The sequence below is a fragment of the Dromaius novaehollandiae genome, chromosome 8, assembly GCF_036370855.1.
Source record: "Dromaius novaehollandiae isolate bDroNov1 chromosome 8, bDroNov1.hap1, whole genome shotgun sequence".
Taxonomy (NCBI): domain Eukaryota; kingdom Metazoa; phylum Chordata; class Aves; order Casuariiformes; family Dromaiidae; genus Dromaius; species Dromaius novaehollandiae.
In genome coordinates, this window is record NC_088105.1 from 42716882 (window position 1) to 42743265 (window position 26384).

At 41.6% G+C, this 26384-nt stretch overlaps 2 protein-coding genes across 10 annotated transcripts in view; both read right to left on the reverse strand.

The window, feature by feature from the left end:
• Positions 1 to 16880, reverse strand: part of ERICH3 (glutamate rich 3) — a 54252-nt gene extending 37372 nt beyond the window's left edge. The window contains exons 1-5 of one of the 7 annotated variants that reach the window (XM_064516362.1): positions 16801 to 16880; positions 15952 to 16035; positions 14650 to 14710; positions 13743 to 13833; positions 1306 to 1399 (exon numbers count right to left, since the gene is read on the reverse strand). Coding sequence is in view for 2 of the 7 variants with exons in the window: in XM_064516361.1 (XP_064372431.1) it covers positions 1306 to 1399; positions 10799 to 10899 (195 nt within the window). In the remaining 5 variants the exon portion in view is untranslated. Of the gene's footprint in view, positions 1 to 1305; positions 1400 to 10195; positions 10296 to 10798; positions 10915 to 13742; positions 13834 to 14649; positions 14711 to 15951; positions 16036 to 16800 lie in introns of those variants that run through there. The other 6 variants (XM_064516363.1, XM_064516365.1, XM_064516364.1 and 3 more) reach the window with 6 other exon arrangements.
• Positions 16881 to 19118: 2238 nt separating this feature from the next.
• CRYZ (crystallin zeta) lies at positions 19119 to 26384 on the reverse strand. Of its 3 annotated transcripts, none has more exons than XM_064516375.1 (9): positions 26298 to 26384; positions 24717 to 24850; positions 24222 to 24374; positions 22596 to 22759; positions 21782 to 21833; positions 20444 to 20593; positions 19925 to 20026; positions 19736 to 19831; positions 19119 to 19458 (listed from the first exon to the last, which is right to left on the reverse strand). In XM_064516375.1, the coding sequence occupies exons 2-9, from the start codon at positions 24825 to 24827 to the stop codon at positions 19297 to 19299; spliced, it is 990 nt and encodes a 329-aa protein (XP_064372445.1). In that variant the 5' UTR covers positions 24828 to 24850; positions 26298 to 26384; the 3' UTR covers positions 19119 to 19296. The 3 variants fall into 3 exon arrangements, with proteins under 3 accessions (XP_064372445.1, XP_025954271.2, XP_025954270.2); XM_026098486.2 differs by lacking the exon at positions 26298 to 26384 and adding an exon at positions 25919 to 26120; XM_026098485.2 differs by lacking the exon at positions 26298 to 26384 and adding an exon at positions 25835 to 25969.

Here is a 26384-nt window from a genome sequence, read left to right on the forward strand (position 1 = left end):
CCCCCAGTAGCCAGAATTCCAGTCTGCTCCAAATACTACTTGGAGAACTGCTGCAACTCCTGAAATCCTCTCTTGTTCGCTAGAAGATACGCAGTCTTTCCCCTGCTGAAATGTTTCTTCCTATACATACACTGCACTATGTCATCTCCTCCCATCGCTGTACACAAGTGGCTAAGTCCAACAATCTCCCAGTTTAATATGGAGTCGTGTGTTAGACAGGAGAACTGTCTCATTCATAACATGAACGGAACCATGAAATTAATGCCTTGTTTGTCCATACTAGCTATGGGCAGTATCACTTACCTCTTTCAGCACGCCACTATGGTTATACTAATATGTGCAGGGAATTAGTGATACCTGCAGAGGCTGTGGGTGTGGAGAGCAGGCTTTCTACACATCCCCAGATCTGTGCTCCTCAGCAGGAGTTTCTCTCACCATTTAACTACAGATTCCTATCAGGTCTGTTGAGGACTGGGGGTAGATGCTGGAGGGGAACCTGCAGCATAAGGCAGTGCTGGAACACACAGCTCTGCCAAAGCCTCTGCAGCTTCTCTGTTGAAACATTTAACCAGCTCTTCCTACCCTTTCTATGCTGCTGGGGTGCTCGAGGCAGCTGCCAATTAGGGCCTTATATCAGGGAACAGGAATCTCCAACTTTTCCTTCCTGTACTGCTGCGGCAGACAGCCCCGCACTCTCCATCTCTGGGCAGGTGGACAGGCCAGAAGCACAGTGTAAGCTGCAGCACAGGTACAGTCAAATTGGGCTGTGCAGCAATAACACACGTGGTACCATCGTCCACCCTCGGCCCGCACTCCCTCTCGATAACGAGCAGACATCTTTATAGCTCCACGTGGCCCTTAGACCTTGATGCTGAAACGCGCTCAGTAACAGCTACAGTGTTTCCTCAGCTGTCACTGATGTCTTTAAAACCACTTTGCACGTGGACTAACATACTGAGCTCGGTTTTACCCGTCTTCCTGCCATCTCATTTCAGTAGCACAGCCTTATGTACCACCCCTTTGGCCCTGTGGCATCGTGCTGACGGACACTGATGATGATAACGCAATGGGTAACGTTTGGATTAAACTGGCTCTGAGTCGCAGTGTGATCACGCGGCCTTGATGTGGCACAGTGTAATTCCATGTGTTTGACTAGCTGGTCAAATTCTTACCAATGGCAGCCTATCTCTCTTACATAAAAACCAATGCAACCATCAGTGTTTTGTTTTTTGCAGTACTAAAAGAAACTCAGAACTCTTTTCTTCTTTTCTGATTTAGCTATAAAAGGAAACTTTTCGATCTCACCAGTCCTGATCTCTGCAGATGTCGTCTTATCCTCCTATTGCTGAAGTATCCAGCCAAGTGTTTGTCTGTAAGGCTGTTGTAGGTTGCAAGAAATCTGAAATAAAAATCAATACAGATGCCATATAACCCCTTTTGACAGCCTAATTATTACTTTTTACTGAATTTATAAAGAATTACTCAATAGTTCGCTGCACAAAATGCTGTCTTGAAGACTCATGCCCAGTATTTTGTCAGATAAATGCCCATTAAATTATGTAAAAGTAACATCTCATTGCTCTATGAAGATTCATATCACAAATAACTGACTTGAAATAGGACAGAGCAGCCCCTGGAACATGCAGCTTCAAACAGCGTACCACTCAGACACAGGTTTTAAACAGAGCCCAGTTTTGAAGTTCTCATTCAAGAACAATTCCCATAAGGGCTTCCTCAAATAAGAAACTTGGAAATTTGGCAGGTTAGCATAATGCCAACAGCAACAACTGCCATCAAGAATCTGGAGCCAGATTCCTGGATGAGCCTACCAGGAGCTGATTCCAGGTTCGTGGTTCCCCTACAATTGATCCTGGCAGAAATACCTAAGTATATCGCTAATCACCAGGGACACAGACTTTTCAGAAGTCCTGCTTTGCTTCACTCCTTCCACTGCCCTGACATGTGTTTAGCACTCCCCTTCCTTCTGCTGCCTGGTAAATGGCGATGATAAGGCAGCTACGAAGTCTCTGCCAGTTTTCGCATAGAATTGTAGAATAACCTTTGCTGGAGAGGACCTCCAGAGGTGACCTAGTCCAGTCTCCTGCTAAAAGCATATCATATATCAGGCTTCACATACACAACGGAATTTTCCAGTGGTCTTCACCGGCAGCTCGCAGCCATTATTTTCTGCTAGGTAGTACAAAATGGAACTAACAGTCCAAAAAAAAATTGCTTTCTTCAGTTTATCTACCTTAAGCAGAAACTTCTAGCACCAAAAAATATTTTTAAGACATGACATCGCTTCCATAACATTTTCATTGGTCTGAAAATTAGTACACATGTTATCAACCTGGGTGCAAATCTCTGCTCTGATGAAGACTACTAATGTGTTTTCAGCCCTAGCCTCCTTCAGTATCTGTATTTCCATCCTTTTTTATGGCACTTGCCTCTTTAATATTCCCACCACTACAAGAACTACATATCGGATTCATCCCTTGGAACATCTAACACAGAAACCAAGTGGTTTCAATTCCAGCTGTCTAAAAATAAGCACAAGTTTTCCTTCCTGTTTTGAACCACTTTCTCAACTAGAATTCAGCTAGGTGTCTGTTAAAGTGTTGCCTGGCTGACCACTACTTTTTTTAATGAACAAAAGCCTGTAAAGAAATAGTCTTCCTTTTGGCTTTGAACTAGCAGAAATCACAAACCACACAGGAAAATTAACTCATGACAGAGATTAAGAACCATCCTGTCTACTTCAGGGACTGTTGATTAGAACACACTAGTGATTCTAGAGTATTTACTTAAACAAACAAGAATGCTTGTCCTACAAAAATAATTGTAAATTCAATTGCACAAAATTTGTACAGGGTAAGATTCACAACTTTTGCTGTATTTACAGGCTACAAAGCATATGTTATTGTAGTATGCTTTTGCTGGCTGTTAGCACATGTCAGCAGTTTGTATGAAGTGCAGCTGGCATTGACAAGGATCTCTTTTGTCCTCTAAATACAGCTACTACATTTAACTAAAAGACATCAGATCTACTGCACATGACTGATTTGGTCAAGCTAAATAAAAAACAAATGCGCTCTGCAAGAAACGAGTTGTTTGTGCAACGGGCCGACAAGCACATTCATCTCTAACACCCTTCTGCCTGCATGAAGGAGAAGCCTGACGCACCACCGCTCTCACGCTCAGCGAGCGGCAGAGACACGGTAAGGACAAGATAACATTGAAAGGAGCATGGGGGCCTTCTCCCACCCATCTGCATCCCTACCATCCTTTAGCAGCTCAGTCACCTTTTTGTGGAGAACATGCTTTATGCTGAAAGGACAAGGGAGAGTCCTTATCAAAATCAGGACATCAGAAGACAGCTGAGTAGTAGAAAGTAATGGTGCTCTTTCAAGAACCCAGCCTCCTCTGGCTTAGAAAACACAGACACTGAACTCATCCTTCCTCCAAATTAACCTACCCAGGTCAAAACTAAGGACCCAGAATTCTTTGCCATAAAGTGCTCTCAAAATTCTAGACACCAACCACCTGGTACTACAATTGGTCTAACGTGTCATTCAATCTAAAAGACTTTGGGGAGTACCTTGTTGTAGTGGGCAGAATCACGGGGTTAGACCACCTTCTGCTTAAAGTTTTCCTCCTTAGGCCCCAAATTTAGGGGTGCTCAAGTCCTACCCACATTCAGAGCAATGAAAATGGGCCCAAAATCAAGCACAAGAACCTCTCAACTTTTTTCCAGTTCTCATGTCCATATGCTAAAGATTCTCTTTAATGCATACATCTAACAGTTCAGAATGAACTAACTGCATCTCTCTCTCTACTCATTGGTGAAAAACAGTAAGATCAACAAGCACGGAGAATCAGAGAGCCCAGAGGTGGGGGCCCTTCCTTGCTCTGCCCAAGCCTTGGCAGCCACGCATCTCTGAAGAGCCAGTAGAGCTAAATCATTGCAGCTACCAAAGATCGGAGCTTCCAAAAAATCACACCTAAGATTTAGGAGTTGAACAAAAAAATGTAAGCATCCAAAATAGCAGATACATTTTTAAATAGTTCTTAGCACAACCTTATCTTACTTTACCCTCTGGAAAACAAGACTGATAACAATATAGGTGACAATAGGCTTAATTTTTTAATATTCTAAATCAATTCAATTTTGTAAAATTCATACAGTCAGTTACATATTGCATAATACAATCATATTAACCCGTGGGCTCTTTAGATAGGATAAATTTTAATTATAAAATGAGATCTCTCTTTTGTTTCCTTTTGCTTTAAATGCCACTGTACCTCTATTGCATATCTTTCAAAGGAATAATTCAGGTTACATTTCTATTGCTAGACAGAGTTACCATAAACAAAAGAAAGAACAATTAAAAAAAAAAAAGTGATGACAGATTTATGGGAAGTTTATTTGGGGTTTCATAAGTTACATAATCTCCTCACAGGTAGCCTACCAACAATAAACTAAACTTTAAACAGACTATTTCGTTTACCCTGTTATGCTTGTTAATTAAACAGTGGTACTATAGCAACTGTTTTACATTACTTTCTTAATCCATTGTTTGCATTTGCATTTGAAATGGCCAGATTACCACTATTATGCCAAGTACTGACTTACAGTATCACCTGGCAATTGTATACTGAGACAGAAGAGAAACTTAATCTAGCTCCTTTCTTTTTACTCCCTTCCCATCTAATATTTCACGGACCATATAACTAGTTAAAATACAACTCCCATCTGACCACAGTGATATAACAAACATACTTCCATAGAATTCTCTTTGTAGATGCATTTTCTCATTTAAATTAATGAGAATTAATGTTCCTCAATTAATTGAAGGAACAGACTGTTCCCCAAAATGCTGAATTAAATTCAAAGTTCAAATGGGTATTGGAGGAAAAAAGGAAATGTTTTGGGCCTGAACCAAAACCCATTGAAACCACTGGAAAGAACTCAGTTGAATCCACTGGGCTTTGGCAGAGCCATGGTGCCAATAAAAGCCGGACCTCTCTGCCAGGACGGACATCTCACATGACGGAGCTACACAGAATACCCTGGGTATGGACTGGAATTCAGATTTAAATCAAACATACTAAGCAGGCGTTGGCCCTGCAAGCCTTTGCCCTTCTGGAAGTACAGCTTCTGTCAGTATTGCTGTTTATTTCAGCAGACCAGTTCACCACCAGTAGACCGGGTTTAGGCAGGATTGGGTCATATTAGGACTATGCTTGTGCTTGGACCAAATCCCTCTGCAGTAACCCTTTGAAATCAAAGGAGCAGGTTTATTCAGTGCTCCAGAGGATGGGGTGGAGGCATTTTCCAGTCTAGAGGCAGTCAGGGTAAGACCTTATCCTCTAAATGAAACATGCACCTTTCGTTCAAAAGCATACAAATTATTGTCAAGCCTAAGCTTCAGATGAGGCTTGCATTCCCCTGTGCTGACAGACAACTACAGCTGAGGCATAATGCGTGCAGCGCTGAGAAGAGGGCACCAGCAGCATCCTCTCATGTTACCTCCCGGGGCAGCCCCAAGTGCTATTTCCTTTCAGTCTCTGATGACTCACAAATTGTGCCTGGAGATAAAATCAAGAATGCTGCTTACAAGCTATACAGGGAAAAAAGACACCAAATGATTCAGAAAGATGCAGTAACAGAACTGCTGCAACACAGACTTGGGCTTATTATTAGCTTCATGGAATAACGCAACCTCTAACTTCTGGACGGTTTCCCTAAGAGCAAGTTACCTGAGAAATGACACTGAATTACCTAACTTGATGAACCCTTGGACATACATGGTTTGTTCCTGATTTTTTTTTTTTTTTAACTAAATCAAAACCCTCTTTCACTTCTATTTAAATTTCAGCTGAGTTCCCTAAATTCATTCTCTATAAAGACAGATTTGAATGAGGGAATCTCCTTAAATTCTTCAACAGTGATGTTCCAGACATAGGACTTCTGCTACAGAATCACTGAAAAACAGTAGCATCCTATTTTAACAATAATTTTTCATTGAAAATCCACTTTTTTCTATAAGTGTTCTTTATCTTGCTTACTATCAGAGACTAGAATTATACTTTTCATTATATTAGAGATTACACTTTTCAAATTTCTAAAAGCAAGAAGTGAACAGTCAAAAAACTTTCTCCTTTTCACTTAACTAGAATTTTAAAGTGCGCAACAATACAAAATAGGGGGGAAAAAAAGAAATCTCCCAGCTTATATATACTTTTTATTAACCAGCCAGTTTTACTGGAAACAGAGCAAACTTCTGGAGTTCAGTTCACCTGGACCTGCCAAGCGGGGGAAGAGATGCCAAGGAGCTCTCCCATCACGTGAAGCCAGCCACAATTCCCACCTGTGAAGTCATCTGAACACAAAGACTTTCCGGACCACTCAAAAGGGCAGGAAGCTAAGCCAAGTAGCTCCCTTCCCCAGGGCATGCAATCTATCAAAAATCATCACAGGTGGAGTACATGTTTTATATAGATACTTAACACCCTCTGAGAAATTTCACACCTGAAGAAAGCACAATGCCTTCTGGAGCAGCCATCAAATATGGGAGGCAGACTCACTTCATCGCCAGCACCTGGCTATGCTTCATGCCGACAGCTTGGCCTTAAATCATTTGAGACAAGCAGTACTTCAGTTCTTAGCACTCGCACTTCAGTATCATTTACGCTTCTAGGATAACATCTTAACAGTCCATTCAGAAAAATAAATTGCTGTCACTGGAGCCACCTCTTATTTTTTCCCCATTAACAGAAGAAAGAAATTAATAGAGACAAGTACAAGTGCTCAGATTAACTGGTGGAAAGAAGCCATAGAAACCAAAAGAGCCACAATTTATTCTGTTATTTAAAAAACACATTGACGGGCTAAAGCGAAACGTACAGCACTCCAAAATGCCCAGTGAGAACTCCCTTTGCAGCCACCAGGGATTCAGCTGTCCAAATGACAGAGTGCAAGTTTCATCCGCACTGCTCATGGCTTCCGCTGGCTTCTTTCACTCTCTTGTGGGACTCAGTGTAACAGTTTCTGGGTTTTTTGGCAATGCAGCGAACCAAAAAGACTTGAAACCACTACTCGATGCCTAATTAAAGCAAAGCACATAACATTCTGCAGCCGATGACTAAGATTTTGGTAAATTAAAGAATTGCCCACTTGGAGCTCTATATCCTACAGGGTTTTCATGTGCAATATCATTGCCAACTATTTTATCAACACTAGCTGTTTTTTATCAGCTTAAAGTGCATTATGGACTGTATTGAGAGACACTGCTGTGTATCGCAGTGATTTTTATGACCATTCTTACTGATTTGAAAGGATATTAGAACAAAGTCACTGTAGGCCTCTAACATTAGTTTTACAAATCACATCCTCATGGTTAATCATTACAGTGTAATTAAGTCAAAGGCTGTTCACTAAAGAAATAGTCTAAGAGAGCAAAGCTTTTGTTACTGATTGGTAGAGTCATAGGAAATTACAGCTCCTGCTTTGTCATGACAGCCGGAGTTTATTGCCACTTTTCCACTTAAATCGCAATGAGAACAAACAGTCCTAGCCACGATGGGAGACCCATTCCTAATTTTAATAACCAACCGAATCTTGCGTTGTTTCTGCTGGTGACATAAACAAGAAAGGCTTGCCTAGCTTCCAGGCAGCAGAAACCTAACCACAACACGGAGGAGCACACGCTGTCGGCCACAAACAGCAAGTTCAGCATCCCACAGCACAGGAGCACGTTCAACAGCATATTCCATCCAGGGGAAAAGACTACTCAAATACAGCTTTCCCGATATCCTACTGCTATTTGCCATTCCCTCCAGAAGGAAACTATTCAGCCGTCACGCACTATATCCCACTTCCCAAAAAAGGTTGCCAGTGTCTCCAGAGAGGTAAGTAGATAATAAGATGTTTTTCTGCAGAAGTGGAATTCAGCATTAAATCCCAGAAGTAAGAACTTTATGAATCACAGCTGGGGAATGACCTAACTGGCAAATGTTGGACCTAGTGGTACAAAAGATGGTACAATATCATCTCAGACAGAGAAAGGGATTTTGCCATCTACAAGCCAGTACAGGCATTCAGAAGACAGACTCATGCCTTTACTGTACTATTCATCATAAATGCTTATTTCATTTGGTGCCTATGAGCTGAAGCTAAGTAAAGGGAATATGGCCAGTGACTATGATGTGCTGGGGTTTCCCTTCTAAGAAAGGGACTGTTTACTCAGAAGATCAAAAACCAGGAAAACAATCCTCAATCTACACAAAAGGAGGATTTTGCTTTGTTAGGAGACAGGGCTATAACACTCGTAAATTCACTCTTCAACTATAAGCCATAGAGCACAGCCCTCCTCCAACAAGGGGCAACAGCCCACCTGAGCAAATGGATCCCTTTGACCAAAGCAATACAGAACCTTTGGACTTTCCTCACGACACAGCTTTGGCTTCTAAATATAGCTATTAAATTTCAACTACTACCACATTCTTTATGTGAAACCATGCTGGAACACCACTACAGAACCAAAACTCACTGAAGTCAGTGGATGACCTGAAATTTATTTTGATGGGGCTTTGGATTATGTCAATAATTAATTGATTTATTTGAACCCCACAAAACCCTTAAGCACATGTTCAGTTTTACTCAGGTGATAACCAAGTAAATGGGGAGGCCACGGCCTCTCAAAATCACACCGTATCTCTGCTTGTACATTTGCAGGACCTCCACTTCAGCCCTGGCCATTTGGTCTCAGCGAGACCCTCAAAAGTCTTTCTCCACGGGCACACATACCATGCCTATCTGGGCTCTCCTTTCAAAGGCTTCATATTGCTTTCTTTTTTTCTCCATCTAACCTAACCTATCTAATGGCCAAACCACTGAAGATTCTTTGCCCAGATACTCAGTGAAAATGTTAGCATTTATTTTGTGCCATCTCCATCCTTGCAGGTTTTCAGGATAAAGTAACCTCATCTGATATCATTGATGACCCTTCTGGGAGCAGAAGATTGGACTAGAGACCTCCTGAGGTCCCTTCCAGCCTGAATTACATTATGGTCCTACGATTAGTTTGGGCGTTCACTTCACAAATATTTTAAGGAATACAGACAGTCAGCTATAGTATTATTGTTTCCAAAAAACTGAAAGAACAACAGATACCATCCACAGTGCAAGAGAGCCTTAGGTAACTAGAATGAAAGACTCTTCCAAGAACAAGGTTTTAATTATTGTTGGAATTCTATACATTTCTTCACAGGAGAGATTTTCATACATACCACTTTTTTCAGAGGTTTTTAAAAAAATCAAATTATGCTACAAATTTTGATCTTGCACACCACCAGGCATGGAAATGGGAGCTGAAGGACTGCTGTTCTGCTATTAATTTGTTGTATAGCCTTAAGCATTATTTCTTTATTCAAAACGTTGCCCTCTAAAACAAGTTGTCTCAGATTTGATCATGCAAACGGGGACCTGCAGAGGTCCTCAGTATTTGTAACTCACTTCAACATTTGGATACTCAAACTCACAGCCTGCACGTCTGAAGTTAGACAGCAGCAAAGAGAGACGCCGTAAATAAACGGCCCCACTCCCTGTGGCTCAGATCCCCTGTTCGGGAAATAGGGAACCACCTCGCGGAGAACCCCGAGACCCAGAGGCGGGAAGGGGCAGCAGCAGCTCACCCCACGCAGGCCGGCACCCCTGGGGTCAGTCAGTCAGCTGTGAACTCCAGAGGGGCCAGGAGGGGCCCAGAGGGCCTCACACGCAAGCGCAGCATCTGAAACCACCGCTTCATCCAAGAGAGGACCTGCAGGTCTCCCCGCTACTTGCGTCACGTCGTTTTGTATCACCATTCGCACAGAACTGAGGAGGGGGACAACCACCAGGAGCAGCCTGACAAGCCACGGGCTGCGGGCAGGCTGCCGGGCTCCTCGCACCTCTAACAAACACCGCAGCGCCGCAGGAAGAGCACAGCAAAGTGCCCCTGACCCAGCCGCCCCCTCACCACTTCCCCGGGTTTTGTGAGAAAACGCCTCGCCGAAGGCGCCCCGGTGGACGAGAGCAGCGCGCGCGGCCGTGCGGCCTGCCGCGGGGGGCGGCGGCTCTCCTCGGGGGGCGCCGCGAACCGCCCGCCCGCCCGCCGCCCCGCTCGCCCCGGCTGCGGTGCGGCCGCCCACTCACCCCGGCTGCGGGCCGCTCATGGCTGCGGCGCCGCGGGAGCGCCGGGGGCCGCGAGGCTGCGCTGTGCCGGCCCTGCCCTGCCCGGCCCGGCCCCGCTGCCGCCGGGCCCCTCTGCTGCCGCCGCCGCCGCCGCCGCGTCCGGCCGTTGCTAGGGCACGGCCACGCGCTGACGCGTGGAGGAGGCGGGCGGACACTTCCCGGCGCCCAATCAGCGGGCGGCGCCGGCCCGCGGCCGCGCGGGTTGGCTGGCCGCGCCGCCACTCACGCCGGGCTGCGGCCGGGCTGGCCGATGCGGCACGGGCGCGACATGGCGGCGCGGCGGAGAGCGCGCGGCCGCAGCCCGGCCTGACGGGGCCCCCCGGGAGGGGCACGGCGTGACGGGGCGCGGCCCCAGAGCCCTCGCTGCCGCAGACACGCTGAACTCGGCAGCACTCCCCTCTTCCCTCCTTCAGAAACAGCCGCAGCGGCCGGTCGCACAGGGGCATGTGTGCCCAGGCTGCACACTTGAACCAGCAGCACCAGGCAGGCAGCTGCAGGACAGCCGCTTCAGAGCACCTGAAGGATTGTTCTGCCTCATGCCGTTCTTGGGATCCTCATCCTCACCTCCTGCTCCATCCTTGGGTTTTTTCCCCCTTCCCCTCTCGACAAGGCAGAGGACATGTCCTGAAGCACAACTCAACTAGGGCTTCTCTAGGCTGACACATTCTCTGGAGATGGGGTGGCTTACACAGCTGGATACACCTGAAAGATTACGCAGAAATGAAGGAACTGGCAAATAAGGGCACTAATAAATTTAGCTGCAGCAGTTTAGGAGGTTACCTGGCCAAGATGACTGCCCCCCCCCGTGGACATCAGTGTCTGTAACAGAGCAGACTGAAACACCCCTGGTCTCACGGAGTGGCCGCAACCACTCCAGCTCGCAGACCACCAAAGGGGGTTTGCACTGACGTGGCTCGGACTGCCATAGCAGTTTTTTTCCTAATATTAAAACACCCCCTTCTACTCATGTGATGTAGTCAAAAAAGGTCAAAAGAATTCATTGTTATACCACATTTCTTCCCATAACTGTCTGAATTTTGCCTTCTTACTCTGCTAAATTACCCTTGTACAGCGAAGCTAGCAGTGTAGTAAAATGATAGAACTACTCTGACACCTTCTGGCGAGAAACCCTGAAACAAACAGTACCCTTGTTAACAGCAGCAACATGTACAGACAAGAACACTCTGCTCTGAATTCTCTCTCTCAAAATTAGCTACAAGACAGAGGCAGCACTAAACAAGTGAGGAGTCAGCGTAAATACTAAAATCCTCACTCATGTAACACCCCCCGACCAACTGAAGGGACACTAGTGAGGACAGAGGATGCTAGAAACTAAAGGGCTATATAAAGGACTTTCAAGTAAGAAAACAATAGTTCAGTTTAAAGCTCAACTAACAACAGCTCAGGATGCAGATGTTGCTCCCGAACAGCCTGGGATAGCTAACCAGAAGATGTTGCAAGCAAGAGAAATATGCCTCTGGGTTAGTGGCCCTGCACATCTTTGAGAAAAAGTGGTTACAATTTGAAAAAAAAACAAAAACAAAGAAAACTACCCTATCTTCAAATCAAAGCTTGTGCTAGTCAGAAAGATCCATCTCTACCAGGCCAATGCAGCCTCTTGGTTGCTGGGAACTCCCATACTCTAGTCTCAGTGCATTCCCTGACCCAAGCAAAGGGTAAATGTTACGTATTGAAGCATGCACACAACACCACATTTCTTTCAAGTGCTTCCTTTTAGTATTCTGCTTAATATAAAGGAAGTAAATCCCCCGAGTTCCACAAACAGACAGCTTCAGTAACTGGGATCCTAACAAGAGATGATCTGTGCAGTATCTCCGACAATTTACAATCCTGTGCACCCCACTTACTAAGTCTGGAAACAATCATGCAAGTTTATTTCACTATTATTTTCCTGTCACTGCACAGAGGCATGCCCAAAAATTAGGAGAGATGTCAAAAATGAGCATTGCTGATACCGCAGAGATCTGTAGGTTGAAAGACTTTACTACGTTCTTGCTATTTATTTACATGGCATTGCCATTTTTCTTACTTATTCTTGAAGTTTCACTTCCTGTATTACGTACTCCCCCACACCAATGATAATAACAGCATCCCTTTCAAGAGGAACGCATGAATTGAATGTTGCTGTGCACGGTAATAAAAATCCAATACGACTGAATGTACCAAGCTGACACAGGTCAAGAACAGCAGCGAACAATTGTATCCCATTGACACAGTAACTCAGATGGTTAAAATACACATCTCCCTCCACCCTTTCTTCTCCTGCCCCAACCCTTACATACTTTACTGCCTTCTTTAAAAACTTTACATATCCTAAACGAACACTGTTCAACCATAAGCGAAGTGCCCAATTCTATCCAGAGTTTCTGTGCATGACAGACATTCAACTAAGAGATTACCACCTCACAAGCGTTATACCAGAGTTCGGTGAACTGTGATGAAGAGAACGTTTATGAGAGTCTGATACCCCACCACCAAATGAAGCTAGCCTTGCCACTGGGGTTGCAAGATGCTCAGACTATAGGTCTGAGCGCAAAAATGTCAGCAAATTGCTTTCTTGAAATTACAGATATTCTGCTTTGAAATGTTTTAAAATTGGTATTTTCTAGTTTTAGAAACTCCCTGCTTCTAATCGCAGCACTGGCTTTGGGTCTCCATTCACCCTTCTGTAAAATTAGGATAATCACATTTGCTTATTTCAGAGGACATCAAGAGATTAACTGCTTTTTATACTACGTTTTGAATATATGAAGTGCTAGCAAGCACGATATATTATTTAGCCTTCAGAGATACATTTGGTGACACATTGCGAGTGATTGTTTATAAAGGAATTCATGAGCATTCCTCAAGCACATAACAAGATTCTTCAATTTATTTAGAGATGGAATCCTAGAAAGAAGATTTATTCCTCCCCACCCTCCCCTGCCTCTCTATAGCTGATAGCTGTTTAGTAGCCTGGTCATTCTTTGCTGAGAAAACAAGCTGCAGTATTGATACATGTATTCTAAGAACTGTGTCTAGTTGTCCCATCATATGCCCTGACCACCATGTTTTCAAACAACACTGGTACATTTGCATTCAGACTGCTTTACAAGAACAACCTCCATTTCACTATTCTGTTTGCACACAGCAACCCAGGCTTTGCACAGACAAACAACTCTGCCACTTTTCAACACCCATTTAAAAGTTAGAGTGAATTAGTTTGATCCATAAGGCAACTTCTAATAGAGGCCCTAACCCATCCTATATTTTGTATCTGTAATTAGATGTTTCTACCTGCTCTGCAAATCAAAACTTTTGCTGTCTTTGGTACATGTTGGCATTGGCATTCCAAACTCTCAACACAAAGGCCAAATTAAAAAAAAATAAAATAAAATATTTAAAAGCATACAGTATATAAGGAAACTGTACATTATTGATCTGCACACCATCTTCAGAGTCATATCCATTACTAATTGTTACTCTTACCTGCTATTTAGTACCTTACCGTTAAGTGAAGTATTATTTTTTCCGACAGTGTCTTCAAGGGGGAATTGCAGATTTCCTACATGCAATCACTACCTCAAACTGCATTCCGCCTGAATGAATAGAAATAATCAGCATCTTTTAGCTGAATAATCAGCTAAGAAATTACTTATCCACATTGCTCACACTAAAGTATTCATTCTTTGATCTTCAAATTCAGAATAAGTAAAGATGAAGCTCCCTACTGCTGTGAAAAGTGCAACAGACAAGGAAACACTTTCTATTCATTTGGGCATCTGCACAGCATTAAGGAATGAAGTACCTGTGGGGATTAGGAGGCAGGGTACCAAACTGTTATTTTACTGCAGCTGAATCCTCCTAATCCTTCTCTCTGCTACCAACTATTTCCAAAAGCATTTACTGAAACATTAGTTTGTAAACATTAAGTCTAGAAATACTCTTAGTCTTCTCCTCCAGCAAAACAATCTTCCGTTTGATGCAATGGCTTTAATGTAGGACTGCTGTATGCTGTAAAAGCAAGCAGCAAAATTGTATCAAGTCCCTTCTCCTGTTTTAACAAAACACAAGGATACATATGATACAAACGTAGTCCAAATAAAACCTAAACTTATTAGCATACATAACTTGCCAGAAGGTTTATAACATCATGAAACAATTATTTAACTCAGTATAGCTAAACCACCCCACACTTACATTTGCCCAGAAGAAACAGCATTGCAATCTAACTACTTCAGAAAACAGAGCTCAGAAAATTCACAAAAGCAATTACATGACAAACTGCTGGAAAGATATGAGGACTAAACTCAGTAACCCAGGATCTCTTTAAGTCTTGTGTTTAATAATGAGATTTAAAGTTGTAGTATCTTATCATCACCCACCCCCACCAGAAATACAAATATATTACTTACTTAGATTCTGTTGAATTAATATTGCTGGAAAAAATATGCGTATCTATGTATAGCGATATGTCTATCCATTCACGTTATGCAAAAAAAAGATAAAAAGATTCACTGCTAAGTTTAAATCATATGAGTAGCAGTCCCAAGTAAAACTAACAAGGCATGAAAAAAAAGAAAAACAAAAAACCTTTCCTCATCCAAAATAGCCTGACATTGCAAAACTGAATCTTGAACTTAGAATGGTCTCCTAACTGTTAAGAACCTAATTTAGCACACAGGAGGTGCACTTACTCAGGGACCAACTTCATGTCAGACAAAGTAAGTCTTCCTCGGAGATTGCTGCACATTTCTTAACCTTACACTGCAAAAACATTCCATGCCTACGAAACTGAGACCTTGCTCTTTCAACATCAGTATTAATAGAATTAGTTTCATAAGTCTGAGTGTAAAGATAGTCTTTCCCTTTTTGTGCTAGATACCCAGTTATTGCCCACAAATTCATGTTCGTGAACATCAAACCCACCGCAATACAGTCTGCACAACCACATATTTATCTTCAGGATGTCACTTGTCTCAAATCTGAGCCCCAGCTCCCAACTTGGAGAAGTGATGGAAATACTAGGTGCAGCTGAAGGACAGATGCCACAAACAGATCTGACGCCAGCCTTTCCTATAGTTGACTGATAACCCAAAACTGACCTTCAGTAAAGTTAATTTTAAAATTAAGAATATGAAAAATGCCTATCCATATTAAACTATCTGGATAAATATCAATGCTTATTTTTAATCCCACAGTCTCTGTGATTAAAAAATAACAACAAGCAACTGGGCAAAGAAGTTTCTGCAATAGTTTCATTAACTATACTAGCTAGAATAAAAGTAGCGTGAACACACATACTTCAACTATTGTTACCCAAATCCACTACAATGACACAAAAAGAAGTCTTTTTGCTAGAGCTAGAGCCCTAAAAACAGATTCTCTCTTGATTTCCACCTACTTACATACACCCTCATAAACAGGGTGCAAAAATACTTTCACCAATTTAGCAGTGACAGCACAAGGGACGTGGCTGGTGGAGAAGACCACATAAAACACAAAACTATAAATCTCTAGACCCACTTACAGGCTTCATATCAAGACCATTCTCTGAACTCAGCAGGTGGAAATAAAGCTATATTATCTCATTTCCAAACCAGTATGTTGCATCTCTCTACATAACTCGGTATGAGAGAAATCAAGCAAAAGGACTGGATGCTTTCTGAGATAAAGGTTTTAAACAAGCTGGGACTGCAACAATTCTGATGATTCACCTCTTCCTGGTCTCCTCCAACAGGAAGCCTCTTGGTAAGAAGAAGGATCTTACAGCATATAGATGCTATCACTCACAACATTTTCTGTAAATAAGTCCAAAATTTCAAAGACTTTAATATACCTAGTATTCAGATATTAATATATCTACAAGCTTGGAAAATATTTCAATTCCAATTATTCTAAGAAAAAAAAAATCCTACAAAAACCGAGATCAGGCGTAGGTTTTTGTTTTAAACATATGTTTGCCAGAGTACAACAAGGACACTCCAGTGTCAGCAAAAGTTCAATACCAATAGTGCCTGATCTTCTAAATTGTATCTGAAATGATACAATTGTTCCCAGAGGACACACAGGTAAAATAACTAATAGATTTTGGGCCTAGAGATGATTAGGATTTGATTTTTCCCAACCACACACTTCAAACAATTGTGGTCTGTTAAGCATTAAAACACAACATTAAAATTTGAGTGAGGGGCTTATGAAGAGACTGACTGTGGGGTCCTCTGTTACCTTAATATTTTAATAACACAACACAGAGAGGGGAAGTATCTAGACACTCCAAAAGGGTTTTTTTTTTTTTCAATTATTTTCTTAGTTTAGATTAAGCAAAATGTTAGTAGAGAGGAGCGCCTGTTCAGAGAAACCACAACTTTGAAAATGGTAGTGTGATGCAGTTACCACTCCGGAGAGCTCTGAAGAAACTGTACATGGATTCAGAGAACACGTGCTGATTTATAATATGATGACACTGAATCCAGACTGAATGTTACAAAGCAAGTAACTTCCATGGACAAGAAAAGCCTCTTTAGTAAGAACTCACTCTTCCTCAAAGGAATAGAAGAACTCACCCTTATGCTTGAGAAAAGTATTCTGGAGGTGATAACCTTGCCGTTCATTAGAGAATTATCCCATTAAAAGGAAGTGCCTGTAATATCAAACAGTATTTTGAGTGCAAACGTTGTCAACATATCAAACACTCATTCTTTAATTGGACTGTATTTGGAACAATCTACTTTGCACTTTTCTGCAGTTAACATGAAAAATCAGAAAGCTGTACACACATCCGGCAGAGTTCAAAGGAATGACCCGGTCCCTGACAAGTGAGGCACTAACCAGGGTTTTATACAGGATAGCAAGGAAGCAGCTGTTCAGAAGAAAGCTGGACAAGAAGCCTGATGGCTACCTTGCTGCAAGGTCATTACCATTTATTTATTACAATCTGATCTTTAAAAGTACATTATCCAAAATACAAAGTTCATCTCAAAAGTGGAGGCCATGCCTGCATTTGAAAATAAACTTGACTTAAGGCAAAAGTTTAATTTCAAATAAGTAGTATTTCTTAACAGTCCCTGCATTGACAGGGCTCTAGTCTTTCTTCTGGATGATATCAAGAGATTGCAGGCTGTGTTAAGAAGTGCATGTAGGCTAGTATTTTTTGTTTGCATCTTTTTAAAAATGCTGTCCAAAAATCCCTTAAAATATCTCATTACATAACAAAGCAGGGCCCTCTCTTTGACTTAGTATATTTATAATACACTTATAAATATTTCACAGTATCATGTCTAAAGAGGTTCACAGAGAGTAATTTTAGAAAATTATTTCTAAAAACCAACACTGATCTACAGAACTGTCAACGATCAACTATCAAAATAACCTTTGACTCAGCTTTCCAGTTCAATACACTGTAAACAACTTTGTGTCATCTGAAGGATAGGTGAACCATATGTACAAAATAAATAATGCTTATTTTACCCATTAGAATTCAGATTTTATACCAAATGTTAAAAGTGTGTCAATTTTAGAGAAAGAGCCTCCTCTAGCACACCACACTGCTCTCAGTTCAGAAATAACAGAAACTGTGAAACAAGATCTCAGTAACAAAGTTTGAAAACAGTCCAAGATCACTTAATGTTTACAACTAACATGAAAATATTCCAAGTGACGCCTTAGACATGTAAAACATCACAGAAAAACAATTTAAGGATTCAGAGACATTCAAAAGGGTAGAATGTACTGTAACCACTTGATAAGGCCAACAAGCAGCATTTAAGTATGCTGATCCAAGACCTGTGCTGCTGATGATCAGTGGTTATCACCTCTGATGCCCTAGCATTGTAGTTCCTTCTATAAGCCTTGGACCAAGACTACAATTACTAATGACTAGCACAGATTTGTTAATGTGCTCTGGGAAATTGGCAGGGCAACTCTTTCCTCATTTACTCAAACATGAAAGGAAATGCAGCTAACATGAACAAGCAAAACAAAATTTAAACATTTAGCATATTTTAATACTGATACCCCCTGCCAAGAGCACTAACTGGCAATTAAACCAACATGGCTGTAACAATTCTAGGACTAGTTCTAAACAACAGTATTGGGAGAGAGAAGAAAAAAACAAAAGGAAAAAAGGCCAAACAAGCAGCTCCATTCATCTCCATATCATTCTGAGACAACTGCTGAAAGTTGTAGTAATAGCTACGAATTGTCAAATACTAAGATCTCTCTGGAGTACGGCCTTTTCCATTTAAGAAGATAGCATGAATTCCTGATACTCATGAAAGCACAGTGCAGCCTCTTTTCTTCTCTTTGTAGTCATGGATTCAGGTAACTTTAAATTTAAGAAAGGCCACAGAAAGAATTGAAATCCTCTCTACCCAGCCATTTTCCCACCAAGGAATCAGCTGTTTCTGCCAACATGATAAGTTGCAAAGCAGCAAATATTGGCACAGTTTCAGAGTTACTGTCCCTTTGGATTAACTGGGACACTTACACCTCAGATACTAAGTCAAGTACAGCAAAATAAAAGTGCCTTTGTTTACACACAATGCATATGTGAGACTTTGGCCATCATTTGAGCTGGAAAGTGAACTATTTTGATATTCAAAGTTATGATTCCAAATAAATTCTGTGACAAAAGATGAATGAGAAAATTTTGTGGCTAAAGAATCTACAGGGACCTAGTTATATGCATTTTTCAGTCTGTTTAAAAATGCAGGCTCAAAGCTTCATTTTACACTACCTACCGCTTTTCAGCAGCCTGAACATAGTTTCAAGTAGAGCATTAAGTCAAGTTCTAGCTCAGGTATGAGTTTCCCCTCTGTCACAAGGTTATGCCAGCAAAGCTATTTTCGTATCAGCCAAAAAAGTCACAAAAATTTCTTTAAAGTATATGCAACTCTGTTTATTACAGACACAGAATAGATTGTTAATGAAATATATGCAAGTCACCATCTGTTGTTACTCTCAAACCTGATCAATAGTATGTATTGTAAAATACGTTCAATGAACCATGTAAGCAAAGGTGCAATTAGAACACCTACCAAAAAAAAAAAAGGCAAAAGACTTTATGGAAGAAGCACCATCTTTCCTCGAGCACCACTGCTATGAATAATGTCTTCATGAGCCTTAGCTACATTCTCTAACGGATATTCGGAGCCTATTCCTGGTTTCAGCCAGCCAGCTTCTATACCATCAAGGACTGCTGCTGCACATTCATTTCTCTCCTCCTACATATAACAAAGACAACATTTATCATAAGGTCTGTGCATTTTAGAGGAGTATTAAATATTTGTGTAAGCATTAAACCAAATTTTACAACTCAAAAATTTTTATGAGGTTCTGAGATTAAATCAAAATGTAAAGTAATGAACAAAAATTATTTACAGTGAAATTATGCTTTTATCCCTGTTTTTTAAAATAGATAAACTATTTTAACTGGAAATAGTAAGGTATTAGAATAGGTCAACAAAACATTCTTTAAAATAAAAATGATTATTTTCTTACCTCAGTTGCAAGAAACAGACCAACTCCTATTATGCTAGATTCTTTACTCATAGTGTCTCTTGGATTTATCTCAATAGTACCTCTAGAGCCCACAACCTGTTACAACCCAGTTAAAAAACAGATTAAGTTAAAATTGTTGAATTGGATTGCCAAATATGCAAACTCAAGGCAATGACAGAAAACACTTACCATCACCCTTCCTCCATAGGACAACAGATGCAAGTCAGTAGCAAGATTGACGTTAGAAAGCATTTCTATTATTATATCAAATCCTTTCGTCCCTGTGTATTCCTACATAGGATATAACACATTATTAAAATCTCTCCAATTAATATTTGGGTGCCTCTGCATATTTCTTATGCTACTGATGACAAATTTTAAAGTTCATTATTTAGATTTCATATACAGCCTTTATACTAAGACTCACAGCTAATAAGTTTACCACATTTTGATATGCTACCATACTGTGATTTGCTGAAATGGAAGAGTTTCTAAATGCCCTTATCTGAGAAGAAAGATCAGATTTTCCAGACTGGAAAAGTTTTCTATTGCGTAGAAATGAAAAAGGCAGTATACTATTGCTCCTACATAAATCTACTTTAAAACACTTCAGCAAACAGCTTTTCACATTGTATAAACGTTAATAAGAAAAATACATATTACATCACCTAGGTCTGATACATAGTTATCTTAATCTTACATAGTTACCTTAATCTTATCAATGTAATTCGCTTCTCTGTGATTAAACACTTGATTAGCACCATTCCTCAGAACCGTGTTCATGCCTTCCTTTGTTCCTGCTGTACCCAAAACTTTTAAACCACGAGCTCTGGCAATCTGACATGCTGCTATTCCCACCTGGGGGGAAGGGTGGGGGGGGGGGGTGACAAAAAAAGTCACATCTCTTTAATATCTCCTTCTCTATTTTAAATTTAATATATTCTACCAGCAACTTGAAACATAACCATCTAAAAACTTGGCCTGGGAACTTTTTTCTTTTTTTTTTTTTTTTTGCCACAGTAAGTAACCTGGATGTTAAGGCTAGCCAAATAATCTTTAAAAAAGAAAAGGTGTTTTCATAGGCACATTGAAGTTTTTTTTTTTTAAATAGCTATCAGCATTTTATACAAATCCATGTAGAATGTTACCTCTCTGTTAAAGTTGGAACATACATTTTTGTATGCGTAAAGCCAAAGAAAACAGTCTGCACCTTCTTCTCTTTCCAGAATCATCTGCCACTGATACCAGCATTACATACTGCAAAGAAAATCTGCAAGCACAAATCTTATTAAAGCTACTTCTGCATTTTTCCCAAACATTAAATGATACCTTTAGAAACCAAATTTTCAGAATCTTGCGCCCATCTGATACTTCAGAAGATGTTCAGAGATGAGGGATGCTTTCGTAAAAACCTGACTTTGGCATCTATGGTCCCTTAAGGCACACCACTGCCACCTCTTGGTTTTGCTTAGTTTCCATGGCATACAGAATGTAAAAGCAAAATGAGGAAGAAACTGAAAGAAAGCACACTGCCTCTTTGGGATTTAGTCTCAAACTGCCAGCTTCCTGAAGCTATAGATTTGGCAGCCCATTGTACCAACCATACAGCTCGATACCTCCTCCAGGATATGTAAGACATGTACACTTCCATATTTTTGGTGTTAAAAAATAAATAAGCAAAAGGAGACCACAAAAACTCCATTCTGTGGCTCTGCTATTTAAACTTAATTTATGCATGTGCGTACCACGCAAGGTGAAGGGACAGTCTTCTGGAAAAAACTCACCATGACCTGCCACAGTCCCTCATGTCTGGCCAGGTTCTAACCAACCTGTTCTGTTCGTCAAATGTGAACTTGTTTTTCGACAGCAGATCATCTGCTTTTTCATTGTGTTGAAAACTAATACCATCAATTAAAATATATCAGGCTGTTTCGATATAAAACAAAATTTTCAGTGAAAAATTCAAACGGAGGCACATTATTAAGGATCATTATGGAAGACAGAAAACAATGTTTCTTATAACTTGCAGATTCTTGAAATACTTACTCCTCCACTGGCACCATGGACTAGCACGCTTTCCCCTGCTTTGGCATGTCCTCTGAATGACAAAACAAATTATTATGACTAAAACAATCATAAAATATCAGATTACATATAGCAACATTTAATCCATTCTTTCTCACTAGTTTCACACAGCAATTAACAAGGAAACAGTATAAACCATACAGTTCGTAAATGTAATATGCAAATTATGCCATCATGCAACCAGCAGCAAGTAACAGCCTGATACTGAAACCCAATTCAAGATCTTCACCTGTTTCAGACCTTAAAATAAATCACATCGGCTCTAATCATTTGCTTTACCAAACTAAACCAGATTTCCAATCCTAAACTCTCCTCTAGCTGAGCAGGAACTCTGGCTTCTACTCATTATCCCACTCTGCAGTGACAGACCGGACCACATACACAGGAACTGCAGCGTATTAGTAACTCTGGCAGAGGCTCGTAAAGTAAACACATGGGTCTGCTCTACAGCGGATTGCCAGTTCGACTGAGAAATGAGAACTAGTCTCATTTCTCTTCCCCAGGTACAATACTGAGGAGTACTGAAAAGAGTTACATTTTATTACATGATGCAAATTGAAGGAGCCTTTCCAAGAAATATTTAACAGAAGAATACAGTCAATAATCTCTATGTCACAGTTACCTGCCAATTCCATCAGTTTAACAAATTTAACTTAAGCCTTTAAATCATTCCACACCCACTGATCACCACTCATTTTACAGAATAATGAAAGTATGGGCTTCATTATTTTAAATATTCGAAAGCAAAATGCACAAGCTAGCTTTGGCATCTTACTTTTGGAAAAGAGCACGGTAAGCAGTGAAATAGGGTATTCCAATTGCTGCCCCTTGCTTGAAGTCCAATTTATCCGACAAAGGAAAGACTCTATTAGCTGCAGCAACTGTATAATCTGCATATCCACCAGAGATGGTTTCAAGAGTAAAAACCCTGTCACCTTTCTAGAAAGGGAGGGAAAGAAAATTATTAATTTCCCTTATATTTTCCTTAATAAACATTAAGAACCAGTTCACAGAAGTTTATTTTTTCTAAAAGCTTTTCTGTTAAAAAATCTCAGAGATTTTTATAAATGCTAATGCATACAATAAATGCAACACAAACTTTATATTTAGATTTAAGGGTCATAATTATATCCCCTGCTCTACAGTGTAACATGCAAACCTACTGCCTCATTAATATTAGCATTAATGAAACCAAATACTAAAGAATTCCATCCACAAATTCCAAATGAAAAACTTCAAAACATTTTACAACGACCACAGAAACAGTTCTTAACTATTTTCATTTAAAAAGATACATACACTCTTAATATACCCTAAGGTAGCTATTCCTCAACAGGGAATGTTCAAAGCAGCAATTCAGTAGGTTATGCAGGAAGTACATCTCTCAGTATCCTTTATACGTGTGTGCGTATGTGTGCGTCTAACATTTATTTCAGTCCTCAGACATCAGTTATTACCTACCATGCAGAAATCTATGTGATAGTACATCTACTTCTCAAGCATTATGAGTATGCAAATGAAATGGATTGGCTGCCTCCTCTATTCAGCATTTTCAAGATGTTTGCCTACAGCAAATATTGCTCTCACCTTCTCTCTCTTTCATTCAAGCAAATCATCATGATTTTCATGAGAAACAAAAAGCAAACATAACGGATATATGAGATAAGAAAATACGAACAAACATGATCTTTCCGGGTAACAAATCTGTCATTTTTCAAGCAATAGTCACACAAATTCAAAGCAAGGAAATTCCTGTATCTTTTCCCCAACACAATTTTAACTAGAATTTATAGGTTTGTCTGAGACCAACAATCTACTGACTCGAAAGAAGGAACTGATCTAAAACTGAATAAACCTCACAGATACCTTTAAGCAACTGGAGAATTTCCTTCTCCTGCCCCAACAGTTTCAGACTAGAGTAATAAAGTATTTGAACAGTCTTACCAACAAATATGTAATTCAGATAGGGGTTTTTTTTAGAAGTCAGTAAAATAAAAGCTATTCCCATTTTCCCGCAACTTTACAGAAGTTTTTTCAGCTCTGCATGAAGTTATCTCCAACAGAAAGCATCCAATTTTTAACACTTCTGTGATGCTGTATGAAATACTTCTGAAACACAGCTTTGGTACACCAGATCTCATTGCCTTACAGGAATACACTGAAGTGCCACTTCTGAGACCTTGTAACTCTTTGAGCTTCACAGAGCATGAAAAGCTTCCCCACGGCTCAGTCTGCAGATACCAAATTGCCAATATGATCCTGTTGCATGTTTTTAACAGCCAATGAAGGTGTAATCCCGTACGTTAAATGCTTATAGGCCATACCTATAGCTACAATAGTTTAGCAATCATGTAAGGAAGATGCATAAACAAATTCCAATTAAAACTCAGAGTATAAATACCTTGAATGCAGTCACATGTTCCCCAACACTTTCAATAACACCAGCCACATCTGAGCCAGGAGTATAAGGTAAAGCTGGTTTTCTAGCATAAGTTCCAGAACGAATATATGTCTCTACAGGATTTACCCCACAGGCATGGACTTTAATTAATACCTGAAAAAGAAGATGTTTGTTAAACAATAATTAAAAAGATTTAAAACTTAGAATCCACAGCAGTGTATTAAGACATTTTAACTAAACTCTTAAACAGACTTAGCAAAAGCTTACTGTTGAACTGAAAACATATTCAGAAAATTCTTTATAAGGAATATGTAACACATATCATAGTAAAAAGAAAAATAGTTACATGTGATGCCTGAGGCAGTAGGTGAACAGGTTGATCAACAGCTACAAATTCAGGATGAAGAAATTAGGCATTGTATGACTTACTCGGTTCCCTGTAGAGGTGGGATATCATTCAATATCATTATTTCAGTTCAGAGAACTCATTTATACCTGATTTTCTTTCGGAACAGGAATTAAGACATCTGACTGGAGTTTCAGCACTTCGGGGCCACCAAATTCAGAAACTCTGACAGCTCTCATCATATTTCTTGCCATTGCCATAGTAATTTGAATGATCTGAATATCTGAAAAAAAAATACTTTTTCGGCTTCACAATTTATTTTGCACTTTCAAAACAAAGGAATCAAACAGCCTCCTCTCAAGCAACTGATTAAATCAAGGCTCACTACTGATTTAAATTGCGGCCTTTCGTCTTATAAATCCTGCAAAAGGCAAAAAGTTAACCCTATCCTTTGTACAACTTTATGGGTAATAAAGAGAATCACGCGCAAATAATTTATCTTTAGTGGTATTTCTGCAATAGCTCCTGTGAAGACTGCACTGGCTACCACATCTGCAGAGATGTACAGTACTTTGGAGAAAAACACTGATAATTTACTATTATATTCCTAGGAAATATATTTTGAGTTGCTGACAAAAAGCCTTTCATACGTTGGCTGCCTGGCTCCTCTGACCAATATTCCCGTGCCCGTTCCTGGTTACTCTTCAGCTTGGGGGCAATTATCCTTGAAAGGTCACAGCGATCAGGAAAGCTTCCAGGGGACTGGAAGAAAGCGAGCGTCACCCCACCTTGACAAAGGGCATGGGGGGCGGGGGGGGAGAGACCTGGGGGGCCACAGGCTGGTCAGCCCCACCTCCGTGCTGGGAAGGCGATGGGGCAAATCAGCCTGGAAACAGCTTCCAGGCACAGGAACAAGAGGGCACCTGGGGGCAGTTAGCACAGGTGTACGAAAGGGGAATCTAACCCGCCCAGGCCGATGGCCTTCGACAGGAGGTGACTGACCTGGCGAGCGAGGAGCGCGCAGCGGGTGCTGCCCGCCTCGACCCTAGCAAGGCCCGTGGCCTCGTCTCCTGCAAGGCCCTCGCGGACGAGCTGAGCAACAGGCTGGGTGGCCACTGAGGCACGCCAAAAACGAGCCGAACGGCCCGTTTTAAGATAATTGTTGCTTAGCAGTATTTTGCTTTGAGAACGGCCAGCTTTAACTATAGCACGTTGGATACGCAATCCAAGGACTGCGGGGCCACAAAATACTCCTGTAACAACGAACCAGTTTAAAGTGCGCCATTACAGCTCCGGGTGTCCAGCTGAAGCCTTCAGCAACACCAGCCAGCACCAACGCCGCGACACTCACGCCTCCCCCTGAAGCGACCACCTTCTCCGCAACCTGTTTTTTCACACCAGCCTCCTCTAAAACGGCCACGACGACGCACGCAGCCAGCTCGCTGCCGGCTGCGCGCCCCCGCGGCACACGGCGCCCCACACGCGCGCGCGGGCCAACGGCAACCCCCACCCCACCGGGCAACGGCCGCGCGCATGCGCACCGACCGCGTTTGGAGCCCCGTGACGCCCCCCCACCCCCCACCCGCGAGCGCGCGTGACGCCGCGGCGCGGCCCCGCCCCCCGCCCCTCGCCCCTCAGCGGGGGTCTCCGGCAGCCGCGGGAGCGGAGCGGGCCGCGCCGAGCGCCGCCGCCCCTCGAGCCCCTTTCCCCCCCCCCCCCGCTGCGGGCACCTCCGGAGCGCTGCTGGCGGTGCGGCGAGGAGCGGAGCGGAGCGGCCGGGGCGCTCGGCGGGACGGCGGGCAGGGGCGGGGCGGGGG

What these genes read in the sequence shown, in the direction of transcription:
- CRYZ (XM_026098486.2), bottom strand. Translation starts at nt 26,102, where the DNA reads ATGCGCGCGGCCGTTGCCCGGTGGGGTGGGGGTTGCCGTTGGCCCGCG. An exon ending in CTGTTCCGAAAGAAAATCAG is followed by an intron (nt 24,375 to 24,716) that starts GTATAAATGAGT and finishes CTTCTTTTTCAG; the next exon opens with GTATTAATTAAAGTCCATGC. An exon ending in ATTACATTGATAAGATTAAG is followed by an intron (nt 20,027 to 20,443) that starts GTAACTATGTAA and finishes TATCCTATGTAG; the next exon opens with GAATACACAGGGACGAAAGG.